Source organism: Siniperca chuatsi, linkage group LG21, assembly GCF_020085105.1.
Source record: "Siniperca chuatsi isolate FFG_IHB_CAS linkage group LG21, ASM2008510v1, whole genome shotgun sequence".
In the NCBI taxonomy this organism is placed as follows: Eukaryota; Metazoa; Chordata; class Actinopteri; order Centrarchiformes; family Sinipercidae; genus Siniperca; species Siniperca chuatsi.
This window is the reverse complement of record NC_058062.1, coordinates 3,888,004-3,898,834: the sequence shown is the minus strand read 5'-3', so window position 1 is coordinate 3,898,834 and position 10,831 is coordinate 3,888,004. Positions and strand designations below refer to the sequence as shown.

Sequence of the window (10,831 nt, the reverse complement as noted above, 5' to 3'; positions counted from 1 at the left end):
GTGACTTGCCAAAAACCCAGACACACTTCGTTCTGCAGAAAGAACATTTTGTTTCTGTGTAGGAGCAGTAACAATCGTGGATCCCAATTTCTGCACAAACAACATTTATAAGGCTTTTAGAGAGCTTTGAAAAACAAACACTGAGAAATGTTCACTGCAAAAGTCAAATCAATTTGTCCATTTCAAGAGAAAGACAAGGGTTCAGTTTATTGACTTTTATTAAATAACATGAATTATCTTTTTATTCCTCAAATAAAAAAAAGTGCAGGCCTGAAACCAAACTCTGGCAATTTACTTAAAACCCTGTTTTATAAACAATGAATGCTTTAACTGCCTGTTTGTCACGACTCATGTGAACTGAAAAACGAGCTCATACAAAGATGGATACTTAAAGCTGCACTAGGCGACTTCAGCTCTACATGGCAACTAGAGGTAACTGAAATACATTAAAAGGGTCAATTCACCCAAATCACAAAAACATATTTTTCAACTCACTCCAGTGGTACTTTCTCAAGTTATGCACTTATTTAAAAAAAAGAGATGCTCCTTATAACTGCAGAACTTGCCTGAGAATCATCACGTTTTTAAGTTTTCTTCAGTATCTTAGTAATCCAGTGATAATTGTCTGTACATCCATGGGTACATTAAAAACAGGAACTGCTAATTGCTAATTCGGCATACTTGTTGTGCTAATTTGCCTAAAATTTAAACAAATATGGGCTAAGAAAAAAGGGGTGCAAGTTGTAGCCCAGAGCTAACGGAGTGAATCCATGGCAACATTATACTTCCTGTTTACATCCCCCAAAGCCCCAAAATTATGGGAACTGTAGTTCCAACGTGCCAAAAGTGACAAATTCAGATAGTTTGTTTAGTCTGACCGACAGTCTTCAACCCCCAAATATTCAATTTACAATGCTACAATACAGAGAACAGCAGCAAATCCTCACATTTAAGAAACTGGAATTAGTATTTGTGTTTGGCATTTTTGTTCTAGAAAAAAAAAAAATTACTCAAACAATCAATCATTAAAATCATCACTGAAATAGTTGTCGATTAACTTTCTGTCAACTAATTGTTTCAGCTCTAATAACCTCATTAATCTCAATTAGACCACTTGTGTTAAGTGATTATTTTTTGTGATTTCATTGAACTGACCCTTTAAAACTTTACATTTTCTAAAATCCTGTTAACGTGAGAGAAGAATTTACCAGGTCGGCCACCAAACACCGAACGCTGATGTTTGCATCTTTTTCTGGACTGAACTCTCGCTGCTGTTTATGAGATGTTTTGTTCTGTTTGTCAATCTTAAGTTTCCACATCCTGTGAGCAGAGAAGCGTCCAAACCTGACACCAGAATTTACTTGAATATGGCGAATGTACAGTTTGTGGTCTCAGGTTCGAGGGGATGGGATGTTCTCTGTTGCAGCCCTACTTTGTGATGTTTTTATACATATAAATCTTGCTTAGTGCAGCTTTATATTAAATTTAAATAATTTTAGTAAAAAGGGAAGAACAAAGTCTACAAATAGACATAAATAACAACTGACAGAATAAAAATTATACTATAAAGTGCATTGTAGCAAACATCAACTGTGCATGCAACTTGAAAATAAATTATGTTGGTTATGTGATGACTGAAGCACTAACAGTAATAGAAGAGTAGTACAAAACCTGTAGAAAGAAAAGAAGTGTTCTTATATAAAGATATCATATTCTATACAACAATCAATAAAGCTCATTTAAACTCTAATATAACTATTCAAATAATTAACTGTATTTGTGACGTGACTAGTCCAAGTGTGGGTCTTCGAGAAGAAGAATAAATAGCCATACACACTTCCATGCACACACACACACACACACACACACACACACACATACATACATACATACATACATACACACCCCATAAAAATTGAACAAAACAAAGACACATCTTATAAAAATCCTTAAGTGGCCCCTGGTTGATCTGTCTGACGATGACGAGTGAAATCTCACCAGAAGATTTGCCTTCTGCTCGAGCGAACACACGCTCGCATTAATTAGCGTTATAAAACTGCAGAGGTGAAATCAGGCAGATCACGTCGCACCCTGAGGAGATCTGTGGATCATTCTGGAAGAAAATGACATTAAAGATGAAGAAATGTATTTCTGGACGTAAACTTATTCTGTTCTTATGCATTTATACGTTTTCTAATTACGAGTAGAACTCATTTTTTATTGTCGATTAATCTGCAGATTATTTTCTCGATCAGTCGTTCATTTGGTCTATATATAAAATGTCAGGATAAAAAGTGAAAAATGCGCATTACAATATCCAAGAGCAGCGATTCCCAACCTTTGTTGTCAGAAGTACCCCCACCATGAATTCAAGTACCCCTTAATGGACGCTCTATTTATTTCAACTGTTTATCCATTTCTTTAAGCTAACTATTAACTGTTTATCCATTTCTTTAAGCTAACTATTTCAACTGTTTATTCATTATGTTTAGCTAACTATTTCAACTGTTTATCCATTGTTTAGCTAACTATTAACTGTTTATCCATTGTTTAGCTAACTATTAACTGTTTATCCATTTCTTTAAGTTAACTATTTTAACCATTAATCTATCACTTTTAGCTAACTGTTTCTACTTCTCTGCTCGCTTGCTAACTTTTCACGCACTCTCAACACGTAGTGTTCAGGTGTTACAGCTGACTCAATATGTGGATATATTTTTTTTATTCAAATCTTAATTTCTATTTTTTAGGTTAGTTGAGCTGCTCTACAATCTTTCCAGATACCCCAAACAACTGCAGAAGTACCACCTGGGATACAAGTACCCTGGTTGGGAATCACTCTAGAGTACAAGGTGACATCTTCAAATGTCTTGTTTTTGCCGGTTTCTCCCCATCGTTTAATCGACCGATTGTTGCAGCTCCACAAACAAACTACTACACACGTTTAAATGATAAATATTACCTCCAGTGCCCCCAGATGTCTTTCGCGTCATCTCTTGTGTTGTCTGGTTACACTTGTGAACTGTTTGTTCTGTTGGATACAAACACACATCAGCTGGAAATAAATAAATGAACTCACCAAAAATTTTCCACAGCAGGACATGTTGTGATGATTATCAGATAACACGGCAAAAAGTACATCTGGTTCATTATCAAACAAAACTGACCTTGTGGACTGTGGGTACAGCTTACAGTACAGTGTGTACTGTATAAAGTATAATTCTGCTGCATATTACTCAGGACAATACAGTACGCACAGGATACCAGGTAAGGCTTTCAAATACAGACAACACTGAAAGTACACAATGTGGTCAGAAGTATGTGGACACTGGAACAGCCTACATTCTTCTGGTTTCAGGCTTTCCACCAGATGTTTGAACCTGGCTGCAGAGATCTGCTCCCATTCAGCCACAACAGCATTAGTGAGGTCCAACACTGATAGCACAGTATTGTGTAAACTATCATCGTGTGCTCTGCTGCCCGACAGAAGCAGTGAAGTTGAGACAAAAAGGTTTAAAATTTTCAGGGCGGCTGGCAAACTAGGTAACAGATTAAATTGTAATGCCCTCATTTTATGTCTTTTTAGGCTGATTATTATAATAACTGCTATAAATAACTAATATAGAACCCACATAATACATAAAAAATGTAAATACTGCACCCTGCCTTGAGATAATGCGACGGCAAAACAGTTTCTCCAAACAAATGTGTTCCTCCAGCTTATCTATTTTAACTAGTTTGTTTATGAAAATACACTTTATTTTGTTTATTTACAGTCCAAAGCTTATGGGAATTAACTGTATCTCTGTTTTGCTAGGTGTTTGTCTACTATTAATATTTATATTGAAATCAACATAAGAAATTAATTTACGATTTCAGACATTTAAATATGTGATTTAAATGTTGCTTAACTACACCATAAATGCCACTAGAGTCTAAAGCAGATTATAGTTTGTGGCATAATTATTTTGTATAAAACAGACGTCAAGACGTCAACCAAGAACCCAATTTTGACCAAATATGCAGTTATTTTACCTTTGTAGGACAGGAAAAACAGCCTCAATGGACCATGGACCATGTCCACATACTTTTGGCCATATAGGACGCTTTCTCATTTGACACTTGTTCTGTACTAAAACCACTTTTATCATATATATATATAATTTTTTACTTTAATGAATTTAAATGTGCTGCTGCTCCTCACACTTCATATTTTCTATGTCTATGGTGTACCTTTCACACACACTACTACATTTCATATACCACAGTTAGTATGCAGGATGAAGTATTTGGAGACTAAGGCTACGCTAGTGACCCCCAGAGGCCAAGCAGCTCCTCACACTTCATTTCTGTTTACCTTGTGCTCTGGACATCTGATTGAGAAGTTGTCTTCGGTTAAGACACAGCCTGAAAAAAAAAAAAAAACACAGACGCATAAAATAAGACTTTTTAAGACTCATTTCAGGCTGAGTGAGAACGACAGCCTTCGTTTTAAGACGCAGCCTGAAAACACACACACACACAAACAAAATATCCCTAAAAAAACTCGTCACTTCAGGCTGAGCGAGAACGACAGCCTTCCCACACAAAATAAGAAAAGCACAAGTGACTCAAGCTCTCACCCCTGACAGATCCGTCACTTTAAACATCATCTTCACAGCCAGAGTTAACACAGGCAGGCACAGATATTAGGTAACAGCAGATAAACACAAAAACCACAAGATAAGAATAACTTTAACTAAGTCCACTGGATAATAACAGTTTCTAATGTTTCCCTTTATAGCGGATATACTTTTCTGACACACATCTCATACTGTTACCTGACTGAACGGCACATCTGTAGTGATAATTTCTGGGACAGCCCTTCTGGAAACATCCCATTATTGCACCTGTTTGTTGGCACGTTGAACATATCTGAAACGAGAAGCACAGAGTGAGAAAAACAGCAAACATGGCGTCTATTCTTCATGATCTTTTCACTATATGTGATGCAGAATCACGTAAAATATAACTGATATTCACTCAAATTGTGTTTCACTGTAATACATTACATCAGACAAAACTCTTTGCATACGTAACACAAGAACTCAAGTCTATTTTAGTACATTACTCACATGCTCATATGTACAGTGAAATAGTTATTGGTCGCTAAAAACATTCCTCCTGTCCATAGTGGCTGATGCAATTCCAATACAAGTGATCAGGGACACGTTTTAGTCCGCGTTTTGTGTAAAAATGCATCGAAACTTCAGCTGAAAGGAATAAAAAGGCTTCAGCAGTTAGTCAAATCGTGACTCTTTCAAAGTCTTTTTTTTTTTTTTGTGAAATTCCCTCTTTGAGCTTCCACAAATAATGTTTCCTTGCTGGGCTGAAGTGCGAGGAATGTAACACAAAGCGGGAAATTCAAGCTAAAAAAAACTCTTAAGACTCAGATCGATTAATCGATTAGTTGTTTGCCAGAAAACGTGCTGCTTTTCTTTGTCATATATCGTTGTAAACTGAATATATTTGTGGTTTTGGACTTTTGGTCTGACAAAACACGATTTTCTCACAAATCTTTGACATTTCAGAGCCGATTAATCGAATAAATAATCAGCAGGTTAATCCATAATGAAAATAATCACTAGCTGCAGCCCATAATACACTTAATTTGACTATTTCAGACTGCTGATGCCTCATATTACCTTACAAGGACTGTGGATTTTGTCCCCCATCACCTACATTGGAAGAGATCTTTTAATGGCCAGTTTAGACAGGAGGAATACTTACAGCGAACATGACTCTTATTAATATCACAATATTAAGATAGAGTATTTCTTTATATTGATATATAACTCTACAAAATATTAAAATTGATGTTTGCTGGTACACATCAGACAAAACTCTTTGCACTCTTAAAACATGAACTTAAATATCAAATTTTCTGCTCAAAATGATTATTTTGGCAGAATTCTGTTAAATGATCATTCACACAGTAATGCTCCAGTTGATCGCTCAGTCCAAATGTTGTTTAAAAAGACCTTGTTCCGAGTCACTCACTGTTTCTTGTGCGAGCCGGGCCGCCTCCTCCAACCCGTACAGCTTCCCTCTGACCAGGAAGACGCCGGCGGACCAGATACCGCAGTCCTCGTGGATCCAGCACTCGTCCAGATGAAGAGGCACCTTTGGGAGAGAGTGGTTGTCGCTCTCGAGCAAACTTTTGACAGCAGAGCAGTCGTAACCAACACAACCATCATCCGAGGAATTTACTGAATGTCTTTTGACGCGTCCGCGTAAATGTTCTTCCTCTTTCTGCTCAGTCCTGCAGTTCTGCTGCTGCTGGTTCTGGTTCTGGCAGTCCACAGACGGGCTGGCAGGATAGTACGGGCCGTGAAGGTCCCCGAGGCCCATGGCGTTGGCCGTCTGACCGCACAGGCAGCACAGCAGCGTGGCCTGACACTTGCTCTCCGAGCTGAACCGACCCAGCTGGAAACAGGACGTGTGAGGAACAAACCCCGACAGAGACCTGGTGGCCGTCTGCTGCTGTCCCCTGCTGCTCCTCACTGTCGCTTCCTCCTCCTGATAGTTGACAACGGTGCACGTCCTCTTCTCCATGTGAACAAAGGGGCAAAAGCTGCCCGATTTCTTGTCCTTTTTTTCCTCTTTTATTTTTGCATATTTAAGCTTGATTTCTGGCTCTCTGGGAGGAAACTGAGCAGAAGGTCTGGTCTGCGTTCGCCTTTTTTTCTTCCGTCTCGCGACAGTTTTTCTGTTTGCCGACTTGTTCTTTTCATGCTGCTCTGGTGGGATTCTGCTGTTTTGTTTCTGTTCAGTGCTTCTTAACTTTTTAGTTTTATGAACGGCGAGGGGCTTCTTTCGTTTATGATTGATGCTTTTCGTGTGTGACGCTTTGCGGTGAGGCTGCTGCTCGTGCGACTCTCTCTGCGGCGACTTCCTGTCTGCCTGAATGTCCACACCAGACTCCTCTGAGTTACTGCTCACTCTTTGCGACACATTTGGCTGCGAGACCGACTCGTCGGCATCTGAGCTGAACAGCCTCCCCGCGTACTCCATCATGTCATCAGAATCACAACTTTCGTTATATATACCCACCGCATCGTTTTTGGCTTGTCTCCTCAAACTGTGCCGAGACACACTGCAGGTAAATTGAGGCATTTCAGAGACAGATTTCCTGATTCTGGTACTACGTCGTACTTTTCTTGGTGGAGCTTTTTCCTCCTCACTCTGAGGAGGAGTTTCTCTCACCAGACTCTTCTTACAGGGAACACTTTTCTTACAGGGAAATGTTTTGCTTTTCTTCTTTTCATTCGTGACTGAAACTTCGATAACGTCGCTGTCTTCGCTTGAAATATCTACCAGAGATTCAACGGGGTTGCCGTAAACAGCACTTAGGTCTGACAGGAGGACTACGGGCCGGGTATGATGTACAGGAATGTCCACGGAGCTGTCTGAGGAGTCTTCTGAGTACGAGCTGTCAGGGCTGGGTGAGCTCAGAGGCTGAGGTAGGTGATAGCAACCTCTCCCTTCATCCAGTGAGGACACAGCTGGGGACAGGGGCTCCACAATGTGCCTCACACCGTCTTGGATGAAAGGACTGCATAAGAGTGGCTCCTTAGCCGAGGAGACGAGGAAAATAACATCAGAGCCGCTGTCGCTCTCCTCTCCGCCGCTGCTTTCAGGAACTGGACCGCCGGTTTGGTCGGGCCCGCCGTAGAAACCTGGATGCCACAGGTTGCCGTGAGCTCTGTCGCGGTACAGATCCAGCCCCGGAGCTAGTGTCGAATTCATGTAGTTGCTTAAAGACTGCGGGCCCTGCTCCATGTCTCTGCAGTGGACAGGTGCACCCGGCTCAGGATGCAGCTGTGTGGACAGAGAGTTGTAGGAGGACGAGGCTCTGGATCTGTACGAAGAGCTGATCTCTGTGCTGCAGCTCGGTGGGCGTCTGTGGTACCACTCGGGCTTCTTTGCCAGGTCCATGGCTTCAGAGTGGCTGCGGGTCAGGGGGTTGACTGAGTAGCCCTTCGACAGGTCCATAGCCATGAGAGATGGATCCTGAGAGGACACTTCCATCACTGCAAAAACACATACTAACATGATTGAGAAGTATAATTTCATGCCTGTTTCTTACGAGTCCTTCAAAAGGAATTAAAGAGGAACCGATTGTACACATCAAAGCCTGTTTTCAGGGGAGTACTACTGCATACATAACATATATATATATATATATATATATATATATATATATAATCTGCAGATTAGTTTTCCGATTAATCATATAGTCTATGAATTGTCAAAAATTTTGAAAAAATACCCGTCAAAACTTCCCAGAGCCCAAAGTGACGTCTTCAAACGTCTTGTTTCATTTTTTTTTTAAAAGTCCAAAACCTGAAGATATTCAGTTCACGGTGAATTACGACAAAGAAAAGCAGCAAATTCTGTCATTTGGGAAGCTGAAACCAGAGAATGTTTGGCAATTTTTCCCAATTTTTGCTTGAAAAATGACTAAAACGACTAACAGATTATCAAAATAGTTGCTGGTTATTTTTCTGTCGATCGATTAATCGATTGATCGTTTCAGCTCCACATATGAGCAAGACTCCCAGATTGAAAGAGAAGCAGCCATGTTGTTTGTAGTCGTTTTGCATCTCTGTAGGTGACATTTTGCAGAACCAGAACTCTCAGGTGCTCGAAGAACCACCTGACAGAGCTGAAACGATTACTCACTTATTGATCGACAGGAAAATAATTGGCAACTGTTTTGATAATCAGTTAGTGTTTCAATACATTTTTTAAGCAAAAATTTTCTTTTTTTTTAACAAAACAAGACATTTGAAGATGTCACCTTGGTCTCTGGGAAGTTGTGCTTTGTATTTTTTGACATTTAATAGACTGTAATTGATTAATCTGAAAAATAATTGGCAGATTGATCGATAATGAAAACAATTGTTCGATAAAGCCCTTCCACCTGAACTTCAGTTTTTACAGCACACTATACAAACCAATTAAAAATAGCCCTGAGATGCAGGGCCCTATTTTGTTTAATTTCCTTACTAATTTTAGTGTATTTTAATTTAATGTTACAGTAATCTCAGTATGCTGTGCAGCTGTAACATGAAGGAAACAAAAATAAATATTGGATTGGATTTGGTTGGCAGATACTAAATATTAATATTATTTATATATTATTATTAATATTTTGTTATATAACTGAGCTTTCTAATAAGACATGTTAACAGGTAGGCCCGTTCAGTAATCCATCCATCAGTAATGTAAAAGGTACCTGCCTGTAAATAATGATGTACTGTAGCTCTAACTTACAACAAGTGTTAAATATGTCTTTTAAAGTAAGAACTGCAGGTGACCTTACCCCTGAGGTGGCAGTAGTTTGGATGGACGACCCCGGTCCCCACAGTGCGGGCTTTCAGGTTGACACTTTCCCGCAAACAAGTCGGGTAGCTGGGTTAGCTAACACACCTCTCCAGGCCCATCATCAGGACTGGATGTAAACAACAGCAGCGACAGCCCGAGTTCATGCTAGCTAGCTAGCTGGGTAGCTAACGTTAGCACGCTAAGATATTTCCAAACGTTGACGACACTCGACGCGATAACGACTGATCAACATTTTTGCTAAAGCTTTGTTAGCTGGGAATTACAACCCCGTCGCTACCGTTGGCATTTTAAAGTTGTCATCATGGACACATTCTTCCTTCAGCGTCAAGTCACACTGAAACAAACATGGTGACACCGGAAGAGAACGACCTGCCTTTCAAAGTAAAAGCTTCAACGGGCGTACGAGAGTTTCGAAGCTAAAACTAATTTCCAAATTCTAGTTCAAGAAGAGACAGCTCGACTGGTTATGTTTTAGTTACTCCATGTAAAAATACTCCATTACACGTAAAAGTCCTGCATTTAAAATCCCTTTTAAACCTACACAAGTATTATCAGAAAAAAGTATGAAAGTAAAAGTACTTGTTCTGCAGTAAAATGTCTCATGTGACTCATTTTTATTATGACATTATTATATTGTTAATACTGATGCATCAATGTTACAATGAGCAGCATGTTACTGTTGTAGCTGCTGGAGGTGGAGCTAGTTTCATCTGCTTTACATACAGTTAGGTAGTTTAGTCCAGTGGTTCCCAACCTAGGGGTCGGGCCCCTCCAAAGGGTCACAAGATAAATCTGAGGGGCCGTGAGAAGATTAATGGGAGAGGAAAGAATAAAAGTTCTGATTCACAAACCTGTTCTCACTTTTTGGACTTTTCTCTAATATTTGATTTTTTGTGAAATACTGGATCATTTGAACATTTATTTAAATGAACCCAGTTGAGAAGTTTAGATGGGAAATGTCTCTTTGGTGGAACTGCAAACAACTCAGACATCTGAAACGTGACAAGGAAACACAACTTATTTATAGAAGAGCACACAAGTCAAAACGTTTGGAAACCACTGGTTGAATATTCTAAAATGTCTTGTCTTGACCTGAAAAGTAACTAGTAACAGTTATCACATAAAGAGGAATAAAAAGTACAGTATTTCCCTCTGAAATGATAATATTCAATACATTAAATCTGTACTGAAGTACAGTACTTGAGTAAATGCACTTGGTCACTTTCCAGCACTGGCTGCTGTTTTTGCAAAGCAAAATAATTGCTGTGCTGCTAATGTGTGATTCAAAAGGTAACATTTTAGCTATCTAACATTGTATATCAACGCTGACTATCAAACTAGTCACACAGCTGTGCTAATCGGTGGTATTTTAATCAATGAAAACTCTACACTGTACATTATAATTCTGTTTTTTATCTACCTCGTGGTGCTAATGTCACCT

The 10,831-nt window shown here is 39.3% G+C and overlaps 1 protein-coding gene across 1 annotated transcript; it reads right to left on the bottom strand.

Moving 5' to 3' along the window:
* Positions 1-200: 200 nt before the first annotated feature.
* LOC122869162 lies at positions 201-9,860 on the bottom strand. The gene is made up of 6 exons (XM_044181869.1): positions 9,368-9,860; positions 6,040-8,072; positions 4,821-4,914; positions 4,358-4,407; positions 2,963-3,031; positions 201-2,113 (listed from the first exon to the last, which is right to left on the bottom strand). Exons 2-5 carry the CDS (start codon positions 8,068-8,070, stop codon positions 2,990-2,992), a joined length of 2,217 nt encoding a protein of 738 aa, XP_044037804.1. The 5' UTR covers positions 8,071-8,072; positions 9,368-9,860; the 3' UTR covers positions 201-2,113; positions 2,963-2,989.
* Between the last annotated feature and the right edge of the window lie 971 nt (positions 9,861-10,831).

Excerpts from the sequence above, each read along its gene's own strand:
- LOC122869162 (XM_044181869.1), bottom strand. The coding sequence starts at position 8,070 with ATGGAAGTGTCCTCTCAGGATCCATCTCTCATGGCTATGGACCTGTCG. Across the intron at positions 4,408-4,820 it reads CAGATGTGCCGTTCAGTCAG|GCTGTGTCTTAACCGAAGAC; the intron begins GTAACAGTATGA and ends TTTTTTTTTCAG. Across the intron at positions 3,032-4,357 it reads TCAGATGTCCAGAGCACAAG|AACAAACAGTTCACAAGTGT; the intron begins GTAAACAGAAAT and ends TGTATCCAACAG.